The sequence below is a fragment of the Nipponia nippon genome, unplaced genomic scaffold (genome assembly GCF_047370975.1).
Source record: "Nipponia nippon isolate SJK-2023a ecotype South Korea unplaced genomic scaffold, ASM4737097v1 scaffold_28, whole genome shotgun sequence".
Classification (NCBI taxonomy): Eukaryota; Metazoa; Chordata; class Aves; order Pelecaniformes; family Threskiornithidae; genus Nipponia; species Nipponia nippon.
The window spans coordinates 365,415-382,966 of record NW_028262345.1 but is presented as its reverse complement, the minus strand read 5'-3'; the positions used below and the strand labels follow the sequence as shown (position 1 = coordinate 382,966).

The 17,552-nt window shown below is 48.0% G+C and overlaps 1 protein-coding gene across 4 annotated transcripts in view; it reads left to right on the top strand.

The window, feature by feature from the left end:
- CDON (cell adhesion associated, oncogene regulated) overlaps positions 1–17,552 on the top strand; it is a 54,977-nt gene that overhangs the window by 6,347 nt on the left and 31,078 nt on the right. For 3 of the 4 annotated variants that reach the window (XM_087763454.1, XM_087763455.1, XM_087763457.1), the window contains exons 2-4: positions 13,203–13,339; positions 15,393–15,665; positions 17,250–17,396. In XM_087763454.1, coding sequence (XP_087619580.1) covers positions 13,264–13,339; positions 15,393–15,665; positions 17,250–17,396 — 496 coding nt within the window. In that variant the 5' untranslated portion in view covers positions 13,203–13,263. Of the gene's footprint in view, positions 1–3,115; positions 3,710–13,202; positions 13,340–15,392; positions 15,666–17,249; positions 17,397–17,552 lie in introns of those variants that run through there. The other variant, XM_087763456.1, reaches the window with a different exon arrangement.

Here is a 17,552-nt window from a genome sequence, read left to right as displayed (position 1 = left end):
CTGTGGAACTGCAGCAAGGAGAGAGGACAGTTAGCGTGGCCCCTTCTGAAACAAGGTGAAGGTGATTCTTCTGAGTTGAAATCCCCTGCTTGCTTCCAGGTTTTTTCTAGTTTTTTCCCCGAATAAAGTTACTGTAATCAGGTGGGTTTTTTTTTTTTTTTTTTTAAGTTTTTACTTCACTTTTTCTGTTGTTTCTTGTTTGTTAAGAGATGATAGCTCGGCCCAAATAAGGGTATGAGAAAGGCTGGCGATCTTCAGGAGGATCCACAGACAGTCAGTGCATGACTTGTTGCCTTTATCTCTGAGATCAGGAGATTCCTTTGCAGTGATGGATTAATCCACTCTTGAGTGAATAATATAACCGAGAACAAGTAGGAGCCAGCGCTCCAAACAGATGATTTATTTAATATGCCTATGCCTCTCCTCCCCGCCTCTCCCTCTGAAAAGCTTCTTTCTTCACCGTTTCATTCCGCCTGCCTGCCGAAATCTTGCAGCAACCTGAGTACGCACCAGCCCCCCGTACCGAAGGAGGGGTGAGGATGGGGCTGTACCAGAGTGGTCCCAGGTGGACGAGAAGATGAACCGCAGCTCCGCCAAGCCGGCAGGGAGGCTCAGGTTGGAGAGGGTGCTCTGGCCATGACATCACCCGTCTGCTCTGGCCATGACATCACCCGTCTGCACGTACTCCGTACCCTGGTTAGAAGCGTTGATGCTGGCGCTGGCACCTGCCAGGGGTCTCCGGGAGCTCCGACACAAGGCAGCGTCCTCCGCGTCCAGCAAAAAAGTTGTATTTAGGAGCTTGAAAATTGGGGTGGGGGGAACGAACGTGTTGGGGACAAGGAGATGGCAGCGGGTGGCTTAGAAGGAGAAACATGACATCGAGGAAGGTGTCTCGTCAGTCGTGCCGGGCTGGCTCTGTGGCCGCCTGAGCTGGTCGGGGTTGTTCTGGAGCCACGCACCGAAGATCTTCTCCCGGTGACGGGCGTCCAGTCCTCGTTATCGCACAGGCGGTCGGATACGAGGCTGGGAAGGGAGTTGCGCAACTTTAGGGGTGGAATTCACGTAGCTAAATCTGTTATCATCCCTATGGATGTACTGGAATAACTCTTTGGCAGCTGCGTCTTGTCCCTTTAACATCTTTGAGCACATCAAGGGTAGATAGATACCGTCGATAGGCTTGAGGAGGCTGCGAGATGCGATGGTTATGGGTGGCTGGGTGGGCCTGCCCTCTCCTCAGGACCCCCAAGTCTGTTGTAGACTTGCTCGCTGGCAAGAGCTTCGACAGCTCGAGGTCAAGGTGGTGAAACTCATCAGCGTTGGTTTTCCTGAGAGCTGGTATCCTTGCACTGGTCCGGTCCCTTGGGGGTGTGGGATCGGAAGCGCTAGTGACAGCTTTCAGCTGTATTTTTGGAGAATTTCTGTGCCGTGTGGGGCAAAGAGATCTTCAAAAAGACATCTCCCCCTGCGGAGAATGGGTTTTGCTGGTGTTGGCTGTACGTAATTTCTGGTAGCTGAAGAGTTTTGCTGCGTAATGTTCCAACTCCATGTAGATGAAATGTATTGCGGAGTCGAGCTAAACAATAGCATGTGGTTTTCCTTTGTTTCCCCCCCCCCTTCCCCGCGATGAAAGCTCACAAAAGTCTCCGAATTACGGCGATGCGCACGCTCGAGCGTAGGCTCGGGTTTTCGTAGAGCTTGCTGAGGGCTGTTACTTCTGAGGAGCTATTTCACGTTTGCAATAGCTTCAGGAAACCTCTTTGTTTTTCAAGAGCCTTTTCAGAAGGTGCGTTTTGGGGCAGCGCTCGGATACGTGATGCCTAAATACTTTGCAGTGACGGCGTATGGCAGCTTGATGGAGGTTTGAGTCTCCTCTAATAAAACGCAAGCTAAGGAGGAAAGCCCCGAGGGGTTTTTGGAACAGAAGATGTTTTCTGTTCCTGCCGCTAATCTTTGTTGCCGAATGAAATAGGAATGTATACTTTAAATCTTTGTCAGGGTGTAGAAGGAAGCTGGCAACGGATGTAATCAAAAATGTTATTATCAAAACTCTCCAAATATGTTGAAATTTTAAACTTGATGATACAATTTTAAATTCAGCTCTTCAGACCGAGGCATGTTTTGGGTGCAGATCGCGCTTTCAAACGGCTGCGCGAGTCGGGATCGACCGGAGAGGAGTCTAGGAGCGGATGACAGGCGGTGGATGCTGAAGTTGGTCTGCAGTTGTGGGGCCTGAGCCTCTGCAGCTCTGTCAGTCGTCGTAGGAACGGATCTCGAGAGAATTGGGCGGCAGCATTAAATCGAGGCGCGGTTTTCTAGATTATGGGCTTTTGAGCTGAGCGCTTAAAAAATGGCCTAATTTTCCAGTTAGCGTTTTTCCTGATTAGTGCATTTGCCATCGCTCGTACGTAACCGACGCACGTGGAAAGTACGTATGCGGAGGGTTTGTCTGAAACAACTCTTACTGGTTACAGCGAAACACAACGAAGCAACGCCAGACCCTACGCGCAGTAGCAAAGGCCCTAATCCGCCTGCCCGGTATGACAGGAGACCGAAAGTTTCCAGCCTTATTCTCGTAGGTTGGAATAAGGGAACTGCGAGTAACCTTCACCCTTCCGACCCTTCTTCCTCCCGTGGAGCGGCTGCAGGTTGAGGACATAAAAGAAGCTGAAGGCCTTCTCTGAGCCAAAGGTGTGAAGCTGTTTATTTTCACTCTGGAAATGTATATATTGCAGGAGGCAGATGCGAGCCTGCTTAACCTAAGCATTGACTACTTATCTGGGGCCTGGCAAGTGTACAAGTGTTGTCCCTTCTAATCCCCTAATATTAAAAAGTCCAGGCACCTTTCTCTGGCTAAGTCTGAGATTGCTTTAAAAAAAAAAAAAACACACACAGAGGAGCCAACAAAAAAAGAAACACTCGCTTTCTTTGCCAAGTTTAAATGAAGACGAATGCCGTGGTGCTGCTTAATCTTGTTTTTCTTGCTATCTGATGGATGCTAACGTGGGATGGAATCAATCCCGGCAGCCGGTTATCTTTGCAGGGCCCCTGCCTGTTGCTGAGCTCGGCATTAAAGTCTTGCGGGGGAGCCGATGGGCTATGAAGAGCCTCGAACCTTCTTCCTACGTCGCCATGCCACAGCAGCCGTCTCCCTCCTTCCTTCGGGAAGGTGTCTCCCGGAATGTCCGGTCCGCCGTTGGCCATCCCAACAGAAATCCTGTTCGGCAAAGCAGGATATGTCTGTGCGAGTGAAAGCGGGGCGCAGTCAGGTTAACCTGGTGGAAAAATTCTCCCTGGTACCCGTGATGAAATTTAACTGCTTTCCTGTCAAGTGCTCGTGTTTGAACTGGTTCTGCTGGTAACAGCTGCCGGTTCGCGGGAGGAGATTGAGGGCTCTGACTCACGAGCTGCCGCTGTTTGACGTCGCTGCCCCCGACTGCCCCTCCGCTCTGGGGTCCCTGCCTGGAGCAGGGGTGAGCCGACGGCGCGGAGCTCAGCTGCTGGAGAAGCCGAACCCGCGGGCTACGGTTTCGTGATCGCTGCTGCCTCCTTCCCTTGGATCGATGCTCTCCTTCGGCTCCGCTGGCACGAGGAAGGAGGCGGGAAGCTACGGCCAGCGCTCGGTTGCGCAACGCCGCTGAGCAGATCCAACCCAAAGCCTCCCTCTCCTTCCCCCCGTGTTCTGCTACCCCTCTCCTCGCCTGGGAGCCAGGTCAGTTCGTTGTAGCAAACCTGGCCTGACCGACATGATTTTTTTCTCTTTCTTTTTTTAATTTTTTTCTGCCTAGCTGTTGCCTTGAGACAGCTTTTATCTGGGCCCGAGGCTGATGGGGTTGTTTTGCTAGAGGAACATCGTCAGTTGTATCGGGATTCCTTTCCTCTAGGTTAAGAAGCGCAGAAGCGTGTTTTTGCCGGAGAGTTCGGACTTCAATTTTGAAACCAGGTTTGATCTGTTGAGCGTGGGGGAAGGGAGGGGAGGAGAGCAGTAAAACCGAATTACCCGGTTAGCTTGCTGTAAGGCTGAAGGACGAATTGTTCGAAGGCTTGTTTTAATCAGGGGAAGAAAGGACGGACTCTTTCCTGCTTTCTCCCTCAGCTGTCACTGGTTAGCCGGTTTGCTTTTTAATAAGCATTGTTCTCCTGCCGATCTACCCTGGAGACGGGGTTCGGCGGCGGCGTGTGCGTTGGCCTGGCATGTGACAGCGTCTGGGCTACTGCAGAAGGAGGGGAAGCGGCGGTTTCAAGTGGAGGACAGCAGTTTTGTTTAGGAAACCGAGTTAAAACGGATCAGTTGCTCTGGTTTGTGTGTGATTTCGGCCGTCCACGGGCAGGGTGAATTCTGAAGGGTGACTAACAACCGTGCTGTAACGCACAGGCTTCGCTCTCCGGTTCCAGCGCGCCTCCCATATCCTGCAGCCATGAGTTCACAGGCTCCTAATTGCCTATGATGTCAGACAGCAGTAGATGGGGTTGCTATAAATTCTGGCTGCAGGTGTGGATTTAATAGTTGTGCTTCCCTTTAAGGGATCACGGATAGCATGGATCCCTGCAAGTTGCAACAGACCGAGTTGGACTCGGGGTAAGGCAGCTAAAAGAACCTATTTGCCTGCGTTTTTTTAGAGCTGTTGCTTGCCGGAGGCTACCGATGGACGAGGTGTCGGTGTTCACCTGGAATCGCCTCAGAAATGAGCTTGCTGTCCTCCAACAGAGCTCGGCCGTGGTTGCTCTTCTCTTCACGAACCTTCTCTCGCGTCGAAACCTGCCGGGTGTGAGCGCGCCGCTGGAAGCGGACCTTTAGGCAGCGTGCGTGGACACGCGCTCCCCGAGAGTCCGGCAGGTTTTTCTGGTGACCAGAGCGAGCCTGTAGTTCTACTCCCCCCCCCTCCCCCCGTTTTGTTTTTTTTTTTCTTTTTAATCATGCTTGATTCTGATTCTTCAAACCATAGAGAGATGATAATCGCGGGTGATCGTCCTTGACGTGCAAAATGCAAACTTTTTGGAGGGGAAAAGACACGCCCCGAGGCAGTGCTGAAGCTTGCTGTGGCATGTGCACCTGTAGCTCGGATAATTAGGACGGCGCGTCCCCAGCTCCCTTGAGAAAATAGGCATGTCTCACTTGGAGTTGGCTTTTGTCTATTTTCTCCTTCTTTTTTGCCCGCGTTCTTGCAGTTCAGGGTTTATTAAAGATACTGGGGTGGTGCTTCATTAGCTGATCTGAGGCCTCCCGCTGTTAAGAGCGCAAAGTTCCCTTTCATGGATGTCCATTCCTTTGGGCTAGCGCTCCCCAGACTGCAGAGCTGAAACTGCTCCCTCACCCAGGTGAAAACTAAACCTCATTTTTCTTTGGCTGTGTTTTCAGTGGGATCTGCCAGCAGAGCTGACTCACTCGGTGGCCGCACGATCGTTGGTGCAGATAGGAGAATGCAAGCCAGGTCCTGAAGGAAGGTGTTACTGCCCTCCTCGGCAGCAGCTTGTCTTTAAATTGGCTTAAACTGGTTGTGAAATCTCAGTCTTGGTAAAAAAATAATTTGGTTGGAAATGTAAACCAAACGCCTCGCGCCGAGGATTGGGCCAGCCCTGCGGCAAGGGGCAGAGAGGGGGGTGTTTGCAGAAGGACCCTTCGAGACGCGGTTGAAGGCGAGTGGAGCTGTCGCTGGCGACGGTCAGGCGGTGCGACAGAACCGGTGGAGGTGTTGAGCTAGATACGGGGCAAAAAATGGGAGTATGAGGCAAAGTAGTGTCTAGCCAGGAGAGAATGAGAGGGGTGAGGTCTTGGGGGGGGCCTTGAAGAGCAAAGGGTGAGAATTTTTGTGTGTATTTGGTCTATAGTTACTCTGATGGAACTGTTAGGCTAATGATACCTTCAGATCCCCTGGGGTCTAAAAGCCCTTATTTAGGCATTTAAGCATAATTGCAGCTCAGCAGAACTGTATATTAAGCTAATGCTCTGTTCTTTTTCTTCCCCCGAGGCTCGAAGAGTCAGAAACCATACCCACTTCATTAGTGTGGCAGCGGGGGGACTGTCTCAGCTTTTTTTCTGAAGTTAATTTTTATTATTAACCTAATTGTTATGCCTGTTTGTGGGTAAGAAAGCGTGGCTTCTGAGATGATTTATATATATATATATTTTTTTTTTTTTTTTATTTATTTCCCTGATGTCTGTCTTGCCGCGACCGGCACCGATCAACGGCAGGACGGAAATCCCAGGTCTCCCCGATCAGAGCACGTACGTGTGTCGATAGCGGACTATCGACTCGGGAGGGTTTTCAGCTGCGTGCTGCAGAGGCGCAGTACACAAACCGTTAAATTTTCTTCCCTCGGCTCACAAATCCATTTCTTCAGTCAATGCCAAAGCATGCGTTCTTCTATCAAGACCATATGTACGCCAAGACCGAGGTTTTAAAGTCAAGGTGTTTTTGAAATATTGGAGTGCAAATTAAGTATCTGAGTAATCTTAACTGTCTTCTAAAAAAAAAATTCTCTATCAGCCTCACATATAACTCAAAGGATTAATGGAAAGCTAAACTTTGATCCGAGTCCAACAGCTGATACCAGCCATGAGACTTTCCAGGCCCGAAAGCAAAATAGAAAAATCCAATGAGCAACTCGGCAAAAGATCGCCTTCTCCATCTTTGAGGCAGGCCAACTTTTTGGTCATGTTTTTAGGCTAATACTTCTATTTTTATTCCCCCCCCCCCCCCCCCCCCCCCAGTTGCTTAACGTCTTCTTGCGTCACCTTTGTCCTGTGACGCCGGACCTTACCTGCAACAGAGTTTAAGTAAATTACTGATGTTATCGAGGGTGTTTTATAGCTTTGGAAAAAGACACGTACGCCTTATTAGGGAAGACCATCAGGAATTGAGGTCCCCTGTCCTGGTAGGAGCTCCGTAACGATCTCCTTTGCCCAGCGCCGTTTGGTTTTTCCTGCCATCTGCCCCCCTGAGCGCACATTCAGTCTTCATTTTAACAAAAATAGCGCGCCGTTAGATCGCTGCACGACCGAGAATATGTTCGAGCCCCCAAAATCGCTCTTGGGATTCATCGCTGATTCGCCGGGGGGGATTTAAATCGCGCGGAGCGAGGACGAAGCTTCACGCGCACTCCTGCAAGGCCGCTTATAAAAACGTTAGCCTAAAAAAAGAGTAAAAATACCAGTTGAATCACGAAGCGGGAGTACGCGTAGGAAGCGCTCGGATGCTGGCGTAGCGCTGATTGATGTGGATGCTGGGCATGGGCACGGGCAGAAATTTGGAGGCGTTAACGCAATTCGGGTCGAGGGCTGACGAGGTTGCGCAACCGTAATTTCTCTCCTTGAAGTAGTTGCGATAAGGATCTGGAAGGTATACTTTCCTTTGTTTAAAACGTAATAAATAAATATGAACGTAACATCAAAGGATGCTTTTTCTTGTAATTTTTAAATGCCTTTCCATTTGGTTTGTTTCTGTAGATGCCTTTGAGTGTGTTTCATGGCGTTCTCCGACCTGTTGATACCTCTCACGCTTGGTTTATAGGGTCACTGTCAGCAAACTGTGGTTTTTTCGGTGGGGTTTTCCCTTTCAGATTTTTTAGGATAGAGAAAACACCAGGCTTGACGGGACTGCTAGGCAGAGTTCAGTTTGTTTTCTAAAAGCACCCACAAAATCCCTTTGAAGCACGTAATTTTATTCCTCGCACTCACGAAATCCTGTCATTCGTGATGCCGTAATTCTAACGCAAATGCCTGATTATGGTATTTTTTTTTTTTAAAAAAAAAAAAAACCAACCACTTATGTAAACGCCTGGCTCCTTATCTCCATTGCTGGGCTTCCTGTAATTTAGTAACACAGAAACTGCAGTTCCAGTGCTGGAGGTGGAGAAGAACGGGAGCACTCCAATTTTTTTTCTTTTTTTTTTTTTTTTCTTTTACACAAGCTGTGATTACAGCGCGACTTTTTTTCGGCGCTCGAGCCCTCTCTTCTGAGCGTAATTAGGAACACATTGATTCTTATTGCAGCTGGCAGCTGCTCGCTATTGCCTTTTTCAGCTTCTGACCCCCATAGTCCCGCTGACCTTTCCTGGGGTTAGTCGTAGGCCCTTTTCATTGTGATGGGCTAGAAGTGGCTCATGTGGAGTTGATTATTTCCTTGCTTGTCTGGCCTTTTTGGTGCCATAACTCCAAGTCACTTCCATTTTCTTCCCCGGCTTTTGGCTGACCACAGTGAAAGGAAATGCTTTTGCTGGCGACAGGATCGGTTTGCACGCTCGGCTGACTCGATTGAGACCCTGAAAAGGGGGGAGGGGGAGGGTAATGAACACTGTAGGTGCTGCATTTGCTTTTTAAAGGTTGATGTTAATGATTGAGTGGTCATTAAGCATTCATAAAAATGAGGCTTCGGCAGGCTCGGTTGCCTTTTAAGCAATCCCAGCCCCGCGCCTTGGCCTTTCAAAACCCCTCCGCCGCATCCTTGATGTACGGCAGCCGCGTCTTTAGGAGCGGCGCATCCGAGTTACGCGGCATGCGGGCGATCGCACCGGTGCCAACTTCCAGGCTTTCCCAGCTACCGAAATTCCCAGGAATAAACCTCGGAGGTTAGTCCGTAAAGCCGACGGGCAGACTGTCAGTTGCTACCGGGCTGCTAACCCGCTCCTCCCCAGCACAAAAAGCTAATGAAGTATATATGCCAGCTGTTACACTCATTTTGCCAGACCCCAGGAGGACAGCATGAAGACAGTCGGTGATCAAAGGCTTTGGAGATCACTGAGGAGCCGAGCTGCAGGAATGTCTGATTGCTTTCTCTTGGAATGCCACAGGCTTCAATACCTTTTTTTTTTTTTTAAGGTGTCTTGGTGCGAGATTTAATGATCTAACTCGGCTTGCTCGCGCTAAAGGCGCAGTGTTTTAGTTAATTCTGGGGGTTTCATTTGCTCTGAACTTAGGTGCCTTGAAAATCTGTGATTTTTGTTGTCCTGACAGAAACAGTCTTGGGGAGCAAGTTAAAATGAAATTTTTCTTGGTAATTCTGTAATAAGTGACCTAGGGGAAAAAACCAACTTTGCCGTGCTTTAGGTGTTAAATCATATATAGTAGTATAAGGTGAGGTTGGATTAATTGATTTTGAGTTGCTGCTGTTTAGGAAAACGAGGAAATCTTTAGTATCCAAAGCTGGTTTACCCCAAGTGAAAACTGTTGTCCCGTCTGCCGCTGCCCCTGAAGCAGCAGCTCTCCGTCGCTTTTTCCTAGGGCTTCTTAGAGAGGTGGAGTGGGCAACCTGAATAACCCCCTCTGTTCCCGAGCGTGCCGTTTCCTTCCTCCTCCTCCTTCCCCGCTTTGCTCCGGCGCTTGTAGGACCCGGCGCATTCGGCTAGCGAAGAAACCCTTTCCTCCTTTAGCTTCAGCCGGCTGGAAGGGGCTCGCTGAAGGTCGGATGAGTTTTGGAGGGGAGCGATGGAGCGGTCGCAGTTCGATCGAGGTGGGGTGGTGGCTGAAGAGCTCTGCTGGGAAGGGAGGTCCTGGCGTTGCCCTGCCAGCTCCTCTGAGATGGCAGGAAGATGATTGAGGGAGCTAAACCAGAGGGACCAAAAACTAGCAGAAAAGGAGAAAAAAGTAGGTATGAGATAATGCTCTTTTTAGTAGTGACTCTGCCCTCAGCTGCAAGGGTGGAGATGAGAAGTTCATGGTCCAGTAAATAAGCAGGGCATGTTCTCAGCTGTGTTTTGAAGGACACGGGATCCTCTGGGGCTGGGCACCGTATAAATGTGTGGCAAACGGCATTTTGCCATCTTTTAGAGCGTAAAACCTTTTTTGGGGGCAAGCACGGGTAGGAGTGAGTTCATTTGGAGGTGATGGGTTAAGTTAATTACACTGAACGCAGCAGACGTATGGAGCCTTACATTGAAGATCGCTGTTTTCCGGAGAAACAGTGACAAGCGTGAAGCTTTGGGAAGAGAGGAGGGGGTCGCTGCCAGGGCTGTGCTGTCTCGCTGCGCCGAGTCTGTCCGGATCGGAGACGAGAAGCCCGCCTGGCCCCTCCGGTGCCCATAGGACGTTTTGGTAAGTCCACGTGCCGAGGGCTGCTGCCCGTCCCCGCGGCTGTTTGGCGAAAGGTCCCTTTTCAAAAGGGTCTGCGACAAATGAGACGCACAACCAGAGTTACGTCATCTTTGGAAGCACTCCATCACACTTGGGATCTCCAGAAGTGCCGGGTACGCGTTTCTGGCCGCCCCTGCGTGCGCTTCCGAGGCACGGGCGTCCGTTGGAACGGTCGGGACGACTCCTCCTCGTGACACGAGTCCGTCATCTGCCTCCTTTCCCTTGGTCCGTGAGCGACAAGTCACGGTAGAGCTGAACAAGGAGGTGAAGCGCTGGATGAAAATAACTGGAAGATGACTTCAGATGAAGATGTCTCGGGGGAAGGAGGAGAAATGCGGGCCTTTGCCGTGCTGTGGCTTTCTGGTACGCGGCACTGATGGTCTGGAGAAATTGCCAGTGAAACTGGAAAGGACTTGATCCATGAAAGCCACATCCATCTCTGTTCAACCTTGAATAGTATTCTTAGTTATACGAATAATTCCTCTTACTACTGTTTTATTTTAAAAGGCTCGGAAATAGCCCTTTTCTCAGTGACACCTCCTCAAAAGAGCTTTGACTATTTGATCCACCAGCGATGGAGAGTCATCCTCTCAAGCGAGGAACAGCGGGCAGAGTTGTTCCCGGGTGAGCTCATCTTGGAATTTGAGATGCTGAAATGGAGCCACGTCGAACCGAAGTGCTCCCCTTCCCAGTAGGTCCCCGATGACTGGTACTTGCTGTCAAAATGGGGGGTCAGGGTTATTGAAGTGCTGGCAAAGGGGAAAAGTCCTGGTTTTCCATCCCAAAGGCCTTTTAACGCTCGGATACGTATTAAGACAATATTAAAGAGGCAAGGTTTCTCCACTGGGTTTCTGAAGACCCCAAAACCACGAGCTGCGGTCTTGCCCTCTTTCCCGTACCTAGCAAGGGGCTTCTGTAGCGACACCATCTGCAGAAGAAAAAGAAAGAAGCGCATATTTGAGGGTTGCGTATGCCATGTTGGATCTCCTCTTCCCCATGTCTCCCAGCGAAGAAGAGGTTTCTCCGGTCCCCTCAGAAGTGGATGCTGGAGAAACTTTGTTCGGATGCCTGACTGTTGTTGCTGAGCAATGCTACTCCAATTAAAGCGAATATTTTTCTTTTTTTTTTTTTTTTTTCCCCCCCTCCAGTCAAAGAACTTTGGTCTTTGTGGCTTGCTGTGTGTACTCATTGCTTTACAGTTGATCTTACCACTCCGCAAGCCTGCGAAAGCCAAACTGGTAGGTCAAAAGAGGAGTAGCTGTTGACACTGGCAGCTAGGAACATGTAAAGAGAAAGATAAACAGAGGGAAATCAGAGACTGGATAAAGTAGATCTCCAAAGATAAAGTTTAGTTAAAGATAATGAGCTGGCCTTGTTTAAAAAGACAGCTGCAAAATAACCCGGTAGCTCCATGTGCTGGGGTTAAAGTTGACCTAGAATATACGTTTCATTGCTTTTCATAAATAAATAGTGGAGGGAAGATTTGGCAAAAAGCAACATTGCCCCCCACCCCTCTTCAGCGAAGTGTTTGATGTTAACAAGTTCTCTGGGTGTTTACTTTGTCCTCTGCGCTCGCTGGTGGAGCGGCTCTCCTGCCCTTGAACCGAGGGAGAACTCAAATAAACCAAACCGCTTTCTGCTCCGCCGGTCTCTTCTGCCATCTGCATCTCACCAGAACAGCCCCGGCTCTCGTTGGGGAACCGGCCTGGGCTGCGGGATTACCGGCTCTTCCGAACAGCTGAAATAAATTTGCCGGATCAGATAAAACTGCCCAGAAACGGGAGCAGAACTCGAGAGCGTTTCTTTCCGCCCTCTCAAGCTGTCGTTGTAAGCCTGGGGTGCAGTTTGCAGGGAGAAGCGGCAGTAGAGCAAATAGCTCCATAAAATCTAGAGTGATTCCTTTATTATGGGAGTCTTTTCCTGATGCTTATTTTGCAGATCTGTTTTACAGTGATGTTCTGATGACAAAACACCGTTATTTTTAAATAAACCATGGGAATAATTTTGCTGTCCATCTCTGGATCCAGCTTCTCGGAAAGCCAACGGCTCCGCGAGCGCTCCGTAAACCGGGACTTCTTTCGATCGAGCCTGTGTGTTGTTGCACTTGTTTCTGCGCGCTGCCAGGAAAGCTCCGAGTTATTGTATGTGTGTTAGATACGTGTTTATATACGCGTCTGATGTATGAGATGTTTAAAATACATGTTGAGTGTTATCAGCGGCGAAATTGTATGGCCGGGCTGATAAATGAAGTAACTGTGCTAAATGAACTCAAATCTTATTCATCATTATATTACGCGAGGCAAACAGAAAATTTAAGTGAACGACAACCGTAGATTATTTTATTTTTCTTGGAGAAGAGAGCATTTGATGGAGACTAAGCATCAGAAAGCCTCTCGGAGACTTAACCTCGTGCAAGTTAGGCTTCACGATTTAGTTTGCATTTTGTTGGTTTTGTGATTTAATCTGTATTTTTTTTTGGTGCTAAAAGTGAGGTCTTGCGTAGCAGAACGGGCGGGTGTGATGTGGCCAAGGAAAGGACTGGCCGCTTGTAGGAGCAGCTGTATAGATAAAAGCGCACGTAATAGATGCCCCAGAAGTGTATATGAGACAGCGATATTGGTTTGGTTAATATAAATGAGACTAATGTTGGTGATTTTTTTTTTTTCGGTAGACCTTTGCCGTTGTTTGACAGTAAAGCACGCTAGAAGGAGCACGCAGATGACGTGAGCGGTAGCTGCATCGCAGCGCGTAGATTCATAAAACCTTCTAAAACAAGTGTAGCCGGGTGATAGATGGTGAAATGATTATTGTTTGCAAACAATATTATCTCCAATAGATAAGCTGTTTACTTTGGACTTCCAATTCCTCTGGTTGGAAAGTAGTCTAATTTATCAAGGCAGTATGGTTCGGCGCGTACCCCAGCTGTGGAAAAAATCTTATATTAAGAATAGTACTTGGAAACACAGTTAAGTTCAACTTCTAATTCATTTTTACAGATGGTTTCTATATTGCAAAGAATATTGGCTGTTTCCTGGCTGCGCTTTTATTTTTTTGAAACCCCAAACACTTTGTTGTAAGCGAGTTAAAAGACGAACTCCTGAAACTTACAGTAGACATCTGTTTGTTTGTTTTGTAGCTGTTGTGGTGCCTCATCTTAGTCTGGAGCTTGGTGCTTTCAACTTCTGTAATCTGGCGCTATGCATCCAGATCCTGGACGCTTACAGGCACTGCTCTTCATCGCTGCCGCCGGTCTCGTCTCTGCCACGAGTTCAGGTAAGGCCTTCTCGCCCGAGCCGAGGCGACGCGCTCGGAGGTTTTGGAGGTTGAGCCCCTGCTTTTGAAGGAGGAACGATTTGGAGCGTGTTTTGAAGGGGCCAGCTTCAGCGCTTGTTATCGATAATCTGCTTTTAAGGAGGCGCAGAGCACGTAAACGCGGTCTTAAGCTGAATAGATGACTTGGCTTTTGAAAACTTGGCTCAAAACGAGCGCTAGAATGTGGAAGGCTCTCGGTTACGTAGGTTTGTTCTTCGGGATCTCCGTGGACTTAGCTGGACGCCGATTTTGCTGCGTGCAGCGCATCTTGTGTTCCCGTGGGGTTGGGAGGGGTTTGAAATTTGCAGGGGGAAAGGGGAATCAGATCTTTGAAACACGAACGCTGATGCGTGGCTGCAGTTGGAACGGCTCCTGGCGTTAAAAAAAGAAGAGGGATGGTTTTAATTGACACATCTGCTCTGTGTAGTCAGCTTGTCTTAACCTAACCACACAAAAAAGAAGCTTTTACTACTTTTAGCACTTCATAGCCAATCGTTATAAGCAAATGGGATAAATTTTATTTTTCAAGCAGTCATAGGAGATAAATTCCAGCTGCAGGGTCACTGCTACCAATTTTGACTTTTACGCTGAGCACCAAGTGTTGGTGTCACAAGCAAGGGCAGGGACGAAGATGAAAGTAACAGTGCAACTTCGTAGCTCTTGGTGGCTAGCAAACTGAAAAGGCCGTTGCTTTTCTCTTTTCCCTGGAAATTCAAACTGAACAAATAGGAAAAACCGTTTTCTAATTAAAAGCTAAAAACGGACATCTGGAGTCCTGTGAAATGCTTGGATACCATTTTTATGGATTTCATCTTTTTTGTTAAGTGAAGCCACACTTTAATTTCCAGTTTTACTTTATGTTTACGCAGATAGTTTATGGTTCTGTGAAAAATGCGCAGTTTCTCATCTGAAACTCATCTATATAAACAGAGCTTGGATGGACTGAGTTTAGAAGAAAAGCTTGAGCCGAGGGCTCCACCTACGAGAAAGCTGTCTCTGCCTTGGATGTCATTTAATACCGTCTTGACCCCTACTATCTGGAATTCCTTAGGTTATTTACAAACTAGAAATTGTTTTCCCCTGCCACTGTGTCTATTTTTAAATTATTTTTTTTTTCCTTCTGTGTTTCTAAGCGAATAGGAGTTGTCGGCGTTGGTTGCCTTTTGCTTGCTCCCTTCGTACAAAATCTTTAGCGGAGAATTCCATAGAAAACAAATGGAAATAATTCCCAGTGTTTCATTGGCCAGAATAGGAAGAAATTTCCTCCAACAAGCAGGAATTTTCTTCTGGCAAATAAATGGATTCTCATAACCAAGTTTTGTGGAACTGAACCTTTTATTTATTAGCAGCTTTTCCTGTTTCTGTTCGTCTTTACTCGGTGAAGATAATGGATGCCCAATTCATCATTCTCGTCCTGATGAAGTCCATGTATTTGGAATTAACAAGAGCCTTTGCTGTTCATCCAGCTTTTTTTATCCTGCTATTTTTAATTAGTTAGGCAGACTCGGAGACAGTTCTGCATAAATACCTGGCAGGCTGCTACCATTTCTAAAATTTTACAAGTCACGTCCGGGCCCGCTTCATGTGGGACAGATCAGCTACAGCTGCGTCTTCCCGTACTCCATCTCTTCAGGTGACGGCGGCTGTGTGACTCCCCAGAAATCCAGCGGGATTGCAGTTTTTGCTGCCTCAGAGAGAGTGGGAATCCGTCACGAGTTCCTCTTGCCGAGGAAAAGGCGACACCTGCTCGAGTGTCACTAGCAACTTGGAGTTTAGAGACCCTTTATTTGTCTGCGTTTGGTCCGAATAGTCTTTTAGCAATATTTAACCTTCGGATGAAAGAAGTTTGCCAGGTCTTTGAGCAGTGGCAGGAGCCTTGGGAGAGAGAGTTCCTATAAAACAGATTGTGGTCAGCCTTTTGTACGAGTCAATGCATCGTTAACCTTGTCCCACGTGTTCATGCAAAATGCTGTTCGCTAACTGAATATAATTTTTTTTTTTTTTTTCCTTTTAGATTTAACTCCCTGTTTTATTTCGGAGCCCTTGTCTACTGTCCAGAAGCCTGGTGGGCCCGTACAGCTCCGCTGCTCTGCCGAGCCCTCCACGGCTCGCCTTTCTTGGCTGTTTAATGGGGAGCCTCTGGACAGCAAAGTGGGAGAAGTGGAAATCCAGTCAGGATCTTTGACAATCGTCTCCCTCAGCCTGGCAGCGTCCGGTCGCTACCAGTGCGTTGCGAACAGCAGCGTGGGCGCCGTTGTGAGCAGGCCTGCAACGGTATCGATGGGCAGTAAGTAAATTTTTCTTGATGTTCCTCGCTCCTTGCAAATTATATGGACCTCAACTGGTTTGTATGGTTTGTTTTTCTTCGACTTCTAGGAAACACCTAGTTTCAAGGTGGGTGTTTCTTTTTTTTCCTCAGCCAGTACTTAGTATATGATCGATTATACGCTTTTCGCCCATTTTTTTTTTTTCCCTGTGTCATCTGAGGCCTGTCGGGTGATGCAGCCCTGGAACAGATTCCCCAGAGAGCTTGTGGATCCCCATCCTTGGAGGCCTTTAAAGACTCAACTAGACAAAAACCACGCCTGATCGATTTAGTGTTGGCGATAGCCTCATTTCAACTTGTCCTCAAGAGTCCTTTCCAGCAAATACAGATATTATTCAGTGAAATAACATTCACTTCAACGAATTGACCTGAAAGTACAGGGTTCCCAAAAGCTTCTCTTCAAAAAGGATCTTGAAAGCTGCCATGCCATTGCAGAAGCGTGCTTGAGAGTTGAGAAATGAGTGGGAACTGTTGCCTGGGAAATAAGTGGGAGCTGCAAACGTTCCTTTTCGCTTGCAGTGTTTTATTTGGTCAAAACTTATCTAGGTACTCTTCAGGTGGGGACAGTCTTCTGTCCTGTTAGGGACAGTTTCCCTTTTCTCAGTTGCACCGGTTCTTCTAATCAGTCTTGGTGCTTGATCCGTAAATTATTTCATCTTAAAGGACTTTAGAAGAGGAAGGGCAACGCTTTCCACATGGAAAGGACGATGTGGTGCTGAGAATGGGAATATAATATTCCTCTGGGAGCATGATTTGTCTGCTTGGGATCGCGGGGCTGCCTGAATCGGGCCTTTGTCGAGCAGGATTTGAGTGATTTCTCTGTAAGGGTACCTCATCTATGGAGCATGTCCAAAATCCCCCCGGGAGGAAAATTTCTTATAAGTGAGAGGCGTAAGTGTTTTGGTAAAGTACTGACCCATGGCAAGACCCTCTCAGGAGAGCTGTAAGGGTGGCTAACATAGAAAAACTTCACAACCTAGATGATGCTTTGAACGTGAAGGGAGGAGAAGAGCAGCTTTCACACTTTTCCTTTTCAGATTTTAGAAGCAAATTAGAGGGTGCTGTTAGCTGTTGAGGCTTTCTGCTTGCCTCGTTGCTCGTGGCGGTGAGTGGGAGGCGCTGCTGTACTCAGGGTGGTGTTAATTATACTCACAGAAAGACAATTTAATGGTTCTTGTGGACAGGCTTCCCGCTGTAAATTGTATCGCCTTCAGAGCCCATGATTAGCACTGTAGTCTTCTCCTACCAATGCCATCTCTGCTTGCTTTTCCTGGAGCAGCGGAGGGAACGTAGGAACTATTTTCTCTTTCCTCATTATTCCCATGGAAAAGCTGGCCCTTCCTGAAGTAAGGAAGCACGCAGGAGGGTTTGTGCCGTTAGGGACTACAGAAACAACCATGCCTGTTGATGTGAATGCCGAAACGCTGCACCGGAGAAGATAATCAGCTTGAAACCAGCTATATTTTAAACAGAGATACTGAGCTTGCTGCCCTTCCCCTTTCCCAAGCCTTGGCTGCGTTTCACCTTCTACCAACTCTCTTCCAGGTTTAGCTGATTTTGATACGTCAGCGAAGCCTGCCGTTACAGCCGAGGAAGGAGGCACGGCTTTCATTGGGTGCAAGGTGCCAGAAAGTAACCCTAAAGCCCAGGTTCGCTTTCAAGTGCGGGGGAAATGGCTGGAACAATCATCAGGTGAGATGTTTTATGCCATTGGTTGGCAATAAGCTTGCCTGGATTTTTTTTCCTTAGAACTTAAAGGAAGAAAAAAAAACTCCAGAAACCTGCAGAATTTCCTGTGCAAATCGCTTTATCTAAACCTACCTTTGCAAATGATTTCTTTGTGACCCT